Source organism: Antennarius striatus, chromosome 1 (assembly GCF_040054535.1).
Source record: "Antennarius striatus isolate MH-2024 chromosome 1, ASM4005453v1, whole genome shotgun sequence".
Classification (NCBI taxonomy): domain Eukaryota; kingdom Metazoa; phylum Chordata; class Actinopteri; order Lophiiformes; family Antennariidae; genus Antennarius; species Antennarius striatus.
Genome location: NC_090776.1, coordinates 21,863,153 through 21,877,742, shown reverse-complemented (window position 1 = coordinate 21,877,742; position 14,590 = coordinate 21,863,153). Strand labels below are relative to the sequence as shown.

Below are 14,590 nucleotides of genomic sequence, written 5' to 3'. Positions count from 1 at the left end.
GAATTAAGAGTGACTTGGCTATGAATATGGATTAGAATTTAAGTTTTTTTTACTTTGGATTAAATTTTATTAAAGATTCATTTATTTCTGTAAATGTTTCGAAACTAGTGGGCGTGGCACCGGACAGGTGAGTTACCAGGAGGAGAGGGAACAGACAGGAAGCGAAAGGATGAACAGGTTTTGTCAACATTGATCTAAATAAACGGCCTAACTTCACAGGCAAGAGCTAGGAAAATATAATTATCTGTTTGTTGTGGCTATTAAAGCAAAAAGCCTGCATTGTGTTCACAACTTCAAGGTAGGAAACGACGTCGTGTCTTTGCGTCATTCCGACTTGACAAGCATTTCGCTTTTACGCACTGAAATTCAAACACGGAAGGAAAGCGCGTTGCAATGATTTCTTGATCTCCAGAAATTGACTCCCACTTTGAAATAACTTTTTTAATACACAGTCACGTAAGTCAAAGTGAATAGATTACTGATTTGAATTTATGTTTATATTGCTTGCTCACAGAAAATTCTGTGGACCCCTAAAATCATCCCCACCCTGTCGTCGCCACGTCGTGTTGTGTTTAACCCTTGTTGCGTAATCCCCACCCACCACCTCCATCCTGCTTAACTGCCAGTAGGGGCAGTTTCGGATATGCAGTACTGTATAAGCCCTCTATCTACTTTGCTTCTTGGGGTCTAATAGGATTCTTGTCTCTAATCTTATTTTGTAGGTAGAGGAAAAATGCCAGGGAGGGAAAGACACCATGAGAGGAGTGATGTAAATGCTGAGTACAGGAGCAGGGACAGGGATTATTCACACAATGTACCCCACGCCTCACATGACTCCAGAGGTCAAGGTCAAAAGACAGGACACATGGATGAGAGAAGCCCTGCCATTGACAGTAAGGCCAAACAAAGCAGACAGAGGGACATGACAACTGCCTTTCACATGGAGTCACCTGCTTACAGACACCAAGATCCTGAAGAGCACTCAAGACTGTAAGATCATGCACTCACTGTCATGATTTGACCATCTGTGACGGATTCTTCATGACTTTTCAGAGAAAGAATGCATCATATCTCACAGCAATAACTATTTTCCCCACAGGGCCAGAGAGTCTGACCTGTATCAGCCTGAAGGGGAGTATTATAAGCAACAACACACACCAGCGCTTTACAATCTCAGATATGTCTTCACTAGTAGAGGCAAGTGGATTTATTCCTTTTTGTGAAATGTTTGTTTTAGTCAAAGCTGGTGTCTGTCAGTATGTATAGTTTCAGCTTCTTTTGGGGATGGATCCCAAAATATTTTAACAATTTACAATACAAAATATTTATTTCAACTTTTTTTCTAATCGGCATTTGTTTCATTCCCTCATCCATTCATTCATCAATGCTGCCTCTTTCTTCAGTTGTTACTTTTGCAGGTCAAGACAAAATATCCCCTGAATATGATGAATTTAATACACCTAAATATATGCAATGTTTTCAATGATTTAGAAAGAATATTATATTTTTTGCCATTTGTATTCGGAGGCGCAATTAGTGATTTTTTAATCAAATAATTGATCATTCATTGTAATGTTCTTAATCCCAAATATAGAACTATTCCATTATCTACTATATATAAAAGTCATCAAATAAATTAAAACCATGAAAAATAACTCACTCCAAATGCTGTGATTTGAAAACATTAGAAATATTTTTGCTTGTAAAGAGAATGATAAAATTAAATGAAATGAAAATGATGGTACTTGCACATTTTTACCACTGTTGTGTTGATCCCGTGTCTCATAGGTCTCTGCCAGATTATGGAAGTGTTTGTGAATCTGCTCATCATCATCTGTGCTGGGGTTCCATACAGCAACAGTGGGGGGTACCGAGACCTGGCCAGCCTCGGCGGACTCTATTATTATCACTTTGGTGGAGCCAATGCCTTCACTGGAACTGATGCAGAAAGGGTGAAAGAGCTGGACCGGCAGTTCCATCAACTTAAGCGTCCCCCGTATGTCTTCACCATGGCCTGTGGTGGGATTTTAATGACTTACGCCTGCATCATGTTTGCCCTGGGGATTTTCAGAGTTCCTTACCGCTGGCCTCCTGTGCTGCTTGGGGAGGCTCTGCTGAACCTCCTGATCAGTTTGGGCTACATCGCCGGACTGGCCTTCTACTTCATTAAACTGCAGGAAATCTACAACAATCCCATTTGTACAGAGAGAGAGCAGATGTACAAAAGCAAAGGGCACCAGGGCTTTGAGTGCCAGTTCCATGGTGCAGATATTGCAGGGGGCCTCTTTGGCGTGCTGGGGGTGTTTGTGTTCATGTTCGGAGCCGTGTTAGCAGTCAAAGCTTTCAGGTCAGTACGGGAGCTAAAGAAGCAAAGGACATATGAGGACAACAACTTATGAACTTGCTTTTGCCCTGATGAATAAAATATAATGAATCCATGTGACGAAGAAACTATTATATTATGCTGCGTTGGATGTAGTTTACTAGTTTACTTATTCAATATGTGCTGTGAATTTTTATGTTTTTTGTTCATAGAATTTTTTTAAAATAGATTTTTATACAGTTATTTTTTAATTCCCACCATGTTCCCACCTTTGTGTACAGGTAATTTTTTATTGATGTGTTACAATAAAACACCCAAATGGTATATAAATGATAATTATATCGTGTTTTATTTGTTTGTATGAAAGGAAACTTCAAAGATAAAGTTTAGCTTGCAGAAAAACAGCCTAGAATTATTTGTTTTTATTTTCAGTATATTGCAGAGACAACCAGAAAACAGACTAAACTTCCTTGGATCTCTGTTCTGTCAGAGGAATGCGAAGCTTATTGAGAACTAATCCTGACACTTTGTACTGTAGAGTTTTGAAAATTATTCCGTAAATTAAGGGTTTTCTTCATCTTAATTTACATACTTTTTATGTTCAATCCATAAATATTCACGATATTTCTCAGAATTATTTGATGGCTCTTTCACTGATCAGCAAGATCTTTTCGATTTGAAAGAATCAAGGAGTGTGACTTTCTCCCTTTAAGGGGAGAAAGTCACACTTCTCTGAACTTCTCCACTTAAGAGTTAAAGGGAATACTTACACCACTCACCAGAAAAGGATATTTTATTGTAATTTAATCACATTTAAGCATATTTTTCCTCATAATTTATCAACCATTATGCTTGTCAAGTCAGGTTTTATTTACAAAGCAGCAAATCACAACAAAAGTTGTCCCATAAAAGTTTCCAAAAGCACAGGTCGAAACCATTCCCTTTATATGACAGAACCAAGAATTCTCCTATGAGCAAATACTTGGCAAAGATTGTTGTTAGGAGTTCAGGATGTCATTTTTAACAGTAGCATTTACTATGTGTGCGTTTTTACTAATTTATTCATTACTGCAATGCATGAAACGTGACTCTACATCAGTACATTCAAAAGAAATCACAAGAAATCAACCTTTCTTCCCTGCTGAGGTCTGCATCCATTTAGGTCTAACCTAACCCTTAAAAAGAATATTAATGAAAATTAAAAAAACCCAAAACTCTTTTACATATTTCCTCAATGGCTTGATTTCACTGCTCTGCTTCTATTTATTAAGGCTCCCTGATGAATAACAGAAAATATATGTAGAAGAAAAGGTAGATATTACATGACCTGCTTGTGGTTCAAGATATTTAAATGAATGACATGATAAATGGTACATTCTATGTCAAACTTACCAAAAAATAATTTTGATATTTATTGGCATGAAATCATAAAAATGATAAGCACAATGGACACTGGACAAAAAAATTCACAGTATAAAGTTTTATTGCTACTTGGCTTAAAGTTAATTTAAAAACAGCATGTCTGCTCAAAACTAATGATAGTAGCATTAGCAGCAAATAAAATTACAACCATCTTAATTTGTCAAAGTTCAAGAGAGTACATGTCTGTCTGATCCATAGCAAAATTGCTCATTAATAGTCCTCTTCCAAGAAGATTTTAATAATTAAAACAATTTTAGCAGTAATCTGCATGCTAGAATAAAAACCTAAAAATATTAGATATGCTCTGTTTTGTACAAATAAATCACATTTTGTCTATACTCTGTTTTTTATGTTGACACATATTTAGGGCATGCTTTCAACATTAAATACATTTATTTTTAGTACCTTCAAAATAAAGTACCATAATGAGGGACAGTTCTCAGTCGAATCCCACAATGGTAAACTCTGTCAGAATTGGAGTGGAAAGGATAATATAAATTTGAATGAAACAATGAAGTACAAAAATAAACATTGGCTTCTTGGCATCAAGAAAAGATATTCAAGCATTTCTAGAAATAATGTGCAGAATGGAACCGTGAGAATAAACAATGGCTACTTTGGTACAACAAACAACTTGAGAATCTTCCATCAGTTTCATTCGTAATATTCACAGATATTGCAGTCAATTCATTAATCAAATGGGCATGCACACATTACTGTACCTGTGCATCTATACTTCATTTAACACACACAAAACCACAAACATTTCACAAACATGGATGTACAGGGATCTTGTTATGTTGTGCAGGAGAGTCAGCAGTTAAAAAGAAGGACAGCAGAATCTCTAAGCATTATACTATTGAACTTCTCCACTTAAGAGTTAAAGGGAATACTTTAATCCAATGTCCTGCACCCTGTGCTCCCACTTCCTGTATCTGTGCGTACAACTGGCATATGCACAGCCACAAGAAATGACTACCAGTTTAAATCTATTCAATGTTGGCACTGCATACGTGACTGGTCAGATGAAGAATATATGGAGTTATCCAGGATTGGTGCCTTATTTCTGTTCAATGATGAGTGACTGGGCAAAATTAAAATAAACTAAAAGAAAGAGTGAAATGATCTGAGGGATGAGGCAAACTCACACAAAAATGAAAGCAATTTACGCTCACAAACCCATTATCATGCACTCATCAGTCAGTGTTATCTTTCATGCACATCTGGAAATAAGATTTGTATTTTAGGTGCTGGAAAACAAAACTCTAATAAACACTTTGCATATTTTTATATTCCTCTTCTGCTCTCCAAACTTGTTTCAGTACCAGTAACAATCATAATCTTGAGTCTTAAAACCACTCTATCTCCTCCTATGGCATGGGCATATGCACTGCACAGCCAGTGTTTCCATGCCATCAGTGCAAAGGAAGAAGAAATTGTTTGCCTCAGTGTCTGTAATCTCAAGCTGTACATGGCTATCTTCAACCACATGTAAACATTGGGCATAATTAATAAATTACTATAGGTCCTCATTTTCTTGCAGCACTTAACTAACTAGTTCATACACATTCTTGCTGATAGCGCTCATTAACATTGTACATTAAGTGGTTTGTGATGACAATGTAGAGCATTTTGAAAGTCACCACTTTCTGCAAGTCACCTGTGATTAGAATCCAATCAAAATGTTTAACAGAAAATGTGAATAGCAAGTCATTAAAGATGCAACAAAAGAGTTGTAATGTTGAAAAATGTTGTAAATTAATTATCTATATGTTACTTACTTACTTATAATTTCTGTTGGTTATGTGTTGTTGAGAGGTGATCTGTTGGGCCAAGGGAAACTGCAATCCCAGCACACTAGGCTAATAATAGCACATTAAATAAACTCAAACATACATAACTCTCATCACTATTTCCTATGTACAAAAAGGTTTAATAAATGTATTTATTTCTTTCATGAGACAAAAAAAAGGAAAAATTCAGACTTACGCATCAGTTTAGGTTTCATTACTGATAAATCACTCGTTCCTGTGGATATAATAAATTTTAGAGGGAGAGCTTTCATAAATAACATCCCTCCCAGAGATTAAGACCTCAGTCGCAAACAGAACATGAGTGGAATGCAGAAAGGACCCATCCTTTCAAAAACACTAAGCAGTGTTGCCCTAAGGCTAAAATAAATCAATGATAAGTACAGCTTTGCAACAGCTGTGGAATGCTAGAACTGTACCACAACAAACTTTGACTGGCAACCAAAAAATATACATCTGATGCAGGGATTACCGACATGGACATTTACATAACTTTGGCCTTCTTGTAACTCCAGCAGCCCCCGCAGAGCTGCTTTCTCTTTTGGCACAAGGTGGGGAAGTGAAGGAATTGACATCCTCATGTTTCCAGGGTTGTAAAATATCTATGTGACAATTCAAAGAACTGTCTTCAAGCTTAGACATATGTGATTTTTTTTAATGAAAATATATTAAAAAATAGACTGGGAACAGATGTCCTGTCAAAGGACTCATGATAGCGTTTACCATGTGAATTCTGGAAATTGCATATATGCAGTATTTATGAGAAAAAATAATTGTAGCCAATAATAAAAATCTAATTATGTGGCTGTAATTAGAGAGCTAGGATGCAAAGACATTTGTGGGTATGTATAAATTTCAATAAGTAAATTTGTCTAGAAGGATTCAGACAGGTGTTTACTATAAAATGGTTAGCAATGCCAAAAAGTATAGATATGTTAATGTTATCCTTCTGTTTCATCTAATTATTTTCTTTTATGTTTTGATTAATTTAATAGAGTGACTGATACTAAATGAACTCCAAGTCTCAAGGGAGTACCATTTAACTGGCTAAATTTAACAAAACTTATTATTTTTCACTGTAGTTTTTAAAGTGATCACTCCATCATGCGCACAGGTCACACTGCTTTAAACGCTACAAAACATCTGCTCTGTACAGTTGATTTGGATATTATGCATCCCTTAAACAGCACTTTCCAATCTTGATATCAGCAGCTCAAGCACAGTGCATTAGCTTGGCTGCTAGTTGAGAGTATCGTATAAAATAAATAAGGTTTCTGTTGGTGTAAATGTTGTTATTAGCGTTCATTCTAGTCGTATGTTTCATACAGGATTTGCTTTGTAGGTCACAAGAAGAAGAGGAGAGCAGAAGCTGCGGTAATGTCGGCCTCCTGGAGACACGGTCCCTCCATCCAATCTAACTAAAAACCTCACGTCTCAAACACAGCCTGAAAGTAGAGGAGCTCTACGCTGAGATATCTGCAATAGGCACTTTTTCAAGTTTCGGTCACAGGGGTTCTCTCCAGGACCTGACAGACCACAGGGCACATGTAGAGGAGATTTGAGCTCACTGAACACAATTTCATACACACCGACACACCCTCTACAGTGGTTGCTTTCTAAGTAAAGGGAAATGTTGTTAAAACATTTAAACACATGAGGTATCCCATTTCAAGTCAGACCTGTTTTGCTTTATGATCTTATCGCAACATCATGTTACAAACAGGAATCTGGTCGCCCTTATTTTCTTGGAGACTACAGACCACGCACGGAAACACTTTTTTTTCACCTCACATAATGGTGCAGAATCACAGAGTGTCTGTGTCCCAAAACATTTGTCAAGTTTTCATGAAAGATCTTAATGGCCACTTTATTTTGGAAAAATCTCACATTTGCAAAAATCTTCCCTTGCTCTCACAGGATTGAAGCCACATGATGCAGTGCTGCGTCCACGCTCTAGAGGGCAGTATCATAGACTTCATGCTGTAGGATAGGAACCGGACCTGGACCTGATACTAGGCTAGAAGCAAATGCAGGGGGGTGTGGATTATCCCACACGGGGTCTTTTAAACAAGGTTTTGAGGAAGGTAAGGAGGGGCCTGAGACCAGAGGGCCCTGGCCTCTTAGCTGCTCCCTGACTTCCTGCTCAAGACTGGGAGGCACAATGAGCTGGTCCTCAGGGTCCTGCTGCGCTGGGGCCGTGAAGTAGCCAGACTTCTTCTTAGGAGCCTCCAGGGCCACCTCGATGATATTATGACTGTCCTCGGGGGCGACCACAGAGCCATTGGACAGTTTCTTCCCAAACAGGCTGGATGTGGAAGGAGACTTCTTGAGATCGGCGATCTCTCTCCCACACACAGCCAGCAGGCAGCCATTTGTAGCCGAAACCACCACGCTGTTCTGTCTGCGCATTTTGCCGTTGGGATAGTTAATACCTTGCTTTTCAAATCTCAAGTCTTTGGGGCTCTCAGGGGCCCCTGATCTTAGCTGGAAAGCACAGCAGTGAATGTCCACCTCCACTTCTAACTTACTTCCATTGGAGATAACACCTTCAAGTGGAGCTTCGTCATCACTGTCCAAGCCATTGTCAGACTTGTTACTTGAGAACGCAGCACTGGTGGGCTGCTGCTGCTGGAACTGGCCTACATGAGGTCCTCCAATGGCCGAGCCTGGCACCATGATTCCACATAGCGTGGTAGCAGGATGTAGACTGCACCGCCTCTCTGAGCGTGACGCGGGACCAGAGGATGGATGCTCGTCCGAAGCGGTGGATCCTGCCTCGCTGCCCACCTCTGAAGCTGACGTCTCGCTGCTGAACTCAGAGACGACACCACTGCTGGATGAAAGAGTGGCTGGGTCATTAGGACCTGTGGTCGCCGACACAGGAACAGGCACGGGAAGGGGGCCCCGAAGTTCCGAGGTGGAAATCGGTGGCTCACAAGTGCAGCTGTCCTCGCTAATTTGCAAGGAAATCACCACAGCTTCGATGTTGTCTTTGCAACCGTAACTCTGGGCGATGGAACATAACTTCTTGGCTGCAGCGCGGGGATCCCTTACAGCCTGCACAGTCCACACGGCCTCCTGGTAGGAGACTCGTTCAAATAGCGCTCGATTTCCCAGGATCAGGAACTCATCCTGTGCACACAGCGGTGCGGTGTGCACCCAGGGCTTCGGAAGCACCCAAGGAGATAGATAAGAGCAACCCAGCAGGCGAGAACAGCATGTCACTCCACTCACTTTGTTATCCTGCAAAACACAAGCACTGTTAGAGCTGTAGATGCGAATAGGATTAAGATGTATGCGTACAACTCTGAATACAGTTCTAAATCATGTCTCGAGAAGATCAACAGAAACCCAACATACAGAGAATGACTTCATTACCTCAGTAATAATGGCTTTGCTGTGTTTAACTCGCTCCATCTCCTCTGTGCAGTTCTCTAAGCTATAAATCTTGGACAGAGGTATCGGTCGGCCATCCCGACATAACACAGCCTGGCAGGTGCCCACGTTGGCCACAGTGAGGCTGAAGAACCCTCCTGGATCTGAAGGCTCACGGTGAATATAACACAGCAAGGCAGAAGCACCCAGTTTCTGGCCAGCCATACCGAGTTTCCTGTGCAATAAAAACACCAACAGAGCTGCTAACAAATGCTGACAAAGCCCCCAGGTACAACTTCCAAAGGCTGCAGAGAGACTGTGTGGGTACCAGTTAAAAAAAACAAAAACTATTTTACCTGTGCGACGTGAGGAAAGTGTTGCACATATACACATTGTCGACACTGGAGTGCTGTAGCTCCTCACACAACACGTCTCCCATGGTGCATTGCAGCAGTCGAGGCACTTCCTCATTGCGGTCTCCGTCAAAGATACCGTAACACGCTTCCACCCTGTCTCTAAAGCGGTCGACAGCCAGTACAGACACACACAGCCTGTCGCCAGCAATAGATTGATTAGATTTATCTGCTTCAACAGTAAGGGGAACTACAGCAGACATAACCGTTTGACCCCCCGTGTTGTCCAGAATGACATGTTGCAGTAGTGAAACACTTTGCATTGTGACCAGTACAGTGCTGTGAATAAGTATTTGTCTCCTTAAGGATTCATTTGTTTTTGCTTGTTTCTCACACTTGAACAATAGTGAATAATTATTTTAAACCCACATCCCCCATGTGTAAAAGTAATTGCTTCCTCAACACAAAAACCAGTTGCCTATACTGGAAATTAATCTGTCACAACACCTTGGAGGAATTTTGTCTCATTCTCTTTTGTAGAATTGTTTTAATTCAGTCAGGTCGCAGTGTTTTTAATACCTCTTTACGGTTATGTCACAGCATCTTTAGACCAGGCTTTCACTAAATCATTCAAGCCCTCTATGTTTGATGATTTTTGTTGGTTTTTATTTTAGTCATTTAGAGGTAAGTAATTTTGGCAGACCAACCAATCCTAGGAAGGTTCACCCCTGGTCTCAATTTCATCCATTTAGGGATAATGGTTTTCACTGTGGTTCACTGGAGTCCCAAAGCCTCAGTAGCTTCATAACCCTTCATAACCCAGGCCGATAGACATAAATGACTTTATTTATTACCTGTCCTGGAATTTATTTAAATTCATGAGAAGATGTGTTTCTTCCTGATATCTTTTGGACTACTTTCATTTAGTGATTTCTTGATTCAACTGGTCTGGCAGCAAACAGGCCTGGGCGAGTTGAATGAACCTAAACTCAGCTTTTCAAAAAATGTGGTAATTCACATTTAATTCATGATTAAACAGGAAAGAATACTTTTTGACAAAGGGCCACATAGGATTTGATAGCTTTTTTTTTTTTGCCTTTAAAGTTTTTTAAATACTGCAATTTGCATTTACTCATTGTCTAATATTAATTTTTTTTGATGATCTGGAACATTTCAGTGTGACAGATGTGCAAAAAAAATACTTTTTTCACAGCAGTGTATTACTAAATTATTACACACCGCAGTAGCAGCTACTTTTCACATGGACAGACAAACGATATATCCAAAGCAACAGTAAAAGATTTTAAAAAGTGATTACAACAGATAGAAGATAAAGCTGAAAACCTCATTACGCTAGAATAATGTCAAATGACTGGTTTGCACAATTAACATTTGCATTATGATCATATCATATCATTATGTATTTATGACAAGAGTTAATCTCTTTTTTTCACAATGTATAACAAAGAAAGAAAACACACAGAAATGCAAATCAGTTCTCACTTGTTCCTTTGGCCGCTCATTTCAGAGTAACCATGGTTCCATGGAGTGGAGACGCTGACTGAGTCTCCAGTGGTTGCAGTGGATTTCTGGTCTAATTTCAGGGTAGTGATGTGACTGAAAATGGAGAATACAACAGAAGGCATTACAGATGAAGTCACAGCTATATTACAGTCTCATGTCTACAACATATTCCTCTGTGTTAGATAAAACTGTAGGATTTAAAACAAAGATGTAGACTTTATATCTTGTGCATCGTCTCACCTGAAGAGGTTGAGGGTTTTGTGTTCCAGCATCAGGCTGCTGTTGCCTGTCAGGTCAAGCTCTTGCAGGGTGGCAGGCAGCGAGTCAGGCAGCTGGATCTCAGTCAGCTCATTACAGCTTAGATCTACCAGCTGCAAAACACAACTGAGCTGATGCAGGCAGAGCAAAAACCGTAAAAGCACTGGTACGTCAAATAAAACCAATACCGTCTGTCTGACCTTGATCTCGGGAAGGTTGAGGATCTCTGGGAAGACGTTTATGTGATTGGAGTGTGCTATGAGGGTGTGCAGCTTCTTACAGCTGGACACAGTGGAAGGGATAGTTTTGAGCTTGTTGCCACTTAGATTTAACTCCTCCAGTTGTTCCAGTTTACTCAGCTTACTAAAAACACCAACAGAGAGTATGTAATTAATAATTTATACTATCTTTCCAGATGTATGACAATGTATTTTGCCTTTTAGAAAATGGTGCTTAATAACAGTAACGTAGCACGTACCAAAACATTAAGTATGTTAATGTAAGGCTTTACAGAAGTTGGAATATGATATAATGATTATAAGACAATGGGAGCATAGAATAAACAAAAAACGTGTTAAAAATTAAAATAACAGTGACAATTTTATATTTTTATTGTATATATATATATATACCTCGCAGGGAAGGACAGTAAATGATTGTAGGCAATGTGAAGAACCCTCAGGTTCTGGTGTCCGACCAAAACAGCACCGCAGTTCTCATTCAGGTTGTTCCTCGTCAGATAGAGCTCCTGGAGTGTACTGAGGCTCTCCTCTGATTGGCTACTGGGTGGAATATTTTCCAGGGCATTGGCAGATAAATTTAAGTATTTCAGGCTGTGAAGAAAAAAATTAATAAATTGAGATATGTGTGTTTAAAAGTAACGTAAATAAATATGCAACCTGGTCATTATGTGATAGCTGGGATTGCATCTGCAGAGTGCAGACATCCAGTGCTGGCTTATTTATAGGGGGCATGGAGACGGTGAAGACATAGTCTGAGGTTTATATTTTAGAGTTACCTGAGCAGACGCATCATGGACATTTATGTCCAAAATAATGAAAAGATTTGTTGAAAAATGTCAACATGTCAGCCAGTCCCAAATAACAGCACACTCTCCCCATCCCCTCTTTGTTTTTTTTGTTATACCTGTAAAAGTGTCTGTCTTTCTGTCTGTCTGTCTGCCTACATAATATAATGTGCAAGCATGTAAGTACATTTTTGTACAGAATGTACGACGTACAATTATGCGACTGCAGAGATAAATGTAAGCGTTTTCTTAGTTTTTAGGTTCATGTGGTATTTAAGGGCTTATTTTAGGAGTCTCTTGTTTTCATTTTGATTACCATTACACTTAAGATACATGTCATCACAGACGGTTTATTTATCCCTACGAGTGAACCGCTGCTCTGCATACTCTTAAAACTAGAAAGAGATGAGTCTGAAGTTCTGTTTTTCTTATGTAATTGGTGTAACTGTCTATGTCATGTAACATTAATAAAGTCTGTCATTCTAACACATAAATAAACCTTACAATTTAAATAATAAATATATATAATTACCCCAAGGGGAAAAATAAAGTAGGTTTCTTAAGTTAAGTGCAGGCATCTCTTTGTCCTTATGGCCTTTTATTTAATTGTCTGCATGAATATGAAAATGTTGTCAAGTGTTAGTTATCATCTTAGTTTCTTCAGATTAACATTTAGTCTGTTCAATCAGTCCTGACAAACTGCTTCCCCTTGTTAGCTGTGAAGCTCTTAGACATATCAGGAGACCCATCATGCAAAAAGCAGTCACTTCCATTATGTCTCAGCATTAGAGACAGTAAAGTACATTATAGCATTTGAACTGCTAATGGGTGTTAAGTGATTTACCACACAGGAAATAAGAGAGCAAATGAAGCTCCAGTTACAATCTAGAACGCTCCATTGATCGTGAGAACATTCCCCACATGCATTCATCCCAGAAACAAAAAAAACTGTGAAACAATAACTGTCAGCTGCAACCAAACAGGGAAGACACTGCTGGTAAAACTGTCAAAATAGAGTAACCCGCTGCACAAAGAAACAACTACAAGCTCATAAATAGTATTGAGGACAGCCTGGAAAATACTATGGATGTGATGAGATTGAGAGGCTCACTTTAAGGCCTTGTAAAACAGACTTTCAGAGAGTTCAGATAGTTTGTTGTGTTGGAGGTCTAGGGCTTCCAGAGGGACGTGGTCAAGTAGGACAGGCACTCTCTGCAAATGATTGTTCCCCGCCAGCAACTTTCTCAAACTCAAGCTGTTGATAAGTCTGTCAGAGGAAGGAAGAGAAAAATTAGGACCAACAAAAACTCAAAGGACCAGAGAACATCATCTGCTCACACACATTTGAATACTTGTGAAGCTGTTTGGGGTCAGAAATACCAACCCATGTTAAACAATCCATCAATAACCTTTACAGCTTGACCGCTTAAACACACCAACACAAGTGTGTTATTCTCTCCTGAAACCCTCACACAGCTCATGAAAGAGTGCAGTGGACAGAGAATTATTAACTAATTTTCAAAATCTTTTCTGGTGTCTCATTCTAATGTTAATTCCTATGCCAAGCGTTGAGAGCAAGCAGGAAACTCATTTAAAGATGGCCACGCTTCAATAAAAAGACTGCTGACCATCCGCGTTATTATTTACATGGTTTAATCATAAAAATTCTGAAGATGGACATGATGAATTGGCAAATAAAGAGTATGAAATTGTGTAAAGCTTCCTGTCCTATACTCTGGGCATCAGCAAGAAACAAGTTCCAAGCCTGAGGAGTGAGGCTTTTATGCTCTTAGGGTCTGCTCAATGAGGAATTCTCTGGACCACCAGGGAGTGTATGTACAAAAGTCAGCCAGTGTTACCAGAGAAACATCACTGCCATGCAAAGCTCTCTGTTTTATTCCACCAGGACACCTGAGCCCTGAAGACTACAGTGTATAAGTGTACTTTCCCTTCAGCGATGACTTGTCAGTGACACAACAGCAAGCTGATATTAAGCTAAAAGTAAATTTTCATCTGCTCATTCTGCATAAATTTGACATTTCCACGTACATTACTGCATTTATTACATGAGCCCGTTGATATTGTGCCACATATAAAATGATGCAGTATCAGGATGAGTGATGTCAGACACCTGGAAGGAAGCTCAGACAGGATGTTGTGCGAAACATCCAGCATCTCAATTTTCCTGCTGTCACATACCCAGTCTGGAAGGTACTCCAAAAGATTCCTGTCTCAACACACACAGTAACAAACACAGACAGACGCATGTACACAAATATTCAAAAGTTTTTTGCTATTAGCAGCAAAGCAGCACAATAGTTTGTGTAGTTAACAGGGGCAGCATTAACATCCTCCACTTATTTAAGCATGCACCTTTCTCCTGTTGGTATATAACACATTATAATAATAGATTTCTGTCAGTGCTGGAAGGTTACTAATGACTTGTGGCAGCTTTGTCATCTTATTTAACCTTGACATATTGTAACGTTTACTCAGC

The 14,590-nt window shown here is 39.4% G+C and overlaps 2 protein-coding genes across 3 annotated transcripts in view; one reads left to right on the top strand and one right to left on the bottom strand.

Moving 5' to 3' along the window:
* Positions 1–147: 147 nt before the first annotated feature.
* marveld3 (MARVEL domain containing 3) lies at positions 148–2,574 on the top strand. 2 transcript variants are annotated; one of them, XM_068319067.1, is made up of 4 exons: positions 148–177; positions 723–990; positions 1,100–1,197; positions 1,789–2,574. In XM_068319067.1, exons 2-4 carry the CDS (start codon positions 734–736, stop codon positions 2,397–2,399), a joined length of 966 nt encoding a protein of 321 aa, XP_068175168.1. In that variant the 5' UTR covers positions 148–177; positions 723–733; the 3' UTR covers positions 2,400–2,574. The 2 variants fall into 2 exon arrangements, with proteins under 2 accessions (XP_068175168.1, XP_068175158.1); XM_068319057.1 differs by having other exon boundaries at positions 154–298.
* Positions 2,575–3,156: 582 nt separating this feature from the next.
* phlpp2 (PH domain and leucine rich repeat protein phosphatase 2) overlaps positions 3,157–14,590 on the bottom strand; it is a 31,383-nt gene continuing 19,949 nt past the window's right edge. Inside the window, exons 10-18 of the mRNA XM_068318370.1 lie at positions 14,225–14,320; positions 13,205–13,360; positions 11,699–11,899; positions 11,267–11,429; positions 11,049–11,179; positions 10,788–10,901; positions 9,288–9,482; positions 8,935–9,166; positions 3,157–8,799 (exon numbers count right to left, since the gene is read on the bottom strand). Of these exons, the coding sequence (XP_068174471.1) occupies positions 7,510–8,799; positions 8,935–9,166; positions 9,288–9,482; positions 10,788–10,901; positions 11,049–11,179; positions 11,267–11,429; positions 11,699–11,899; positions 13,205–13,360; positions 14,225–14,320 (2,578 nt within the window). The 3' untranslated portion in view covers positions 3,157–7,509. The remainder of the gene's footprint in view (positions 8,800–8,934; positions 9,167–9,287; positions 9,483–10,787; positions 10,902–11,048; positions 11,180–11,266; positions 11,430–11,698; positions 11,900–13,204; positions 13,361–14,224; positions 14,321–14,590) is intronic.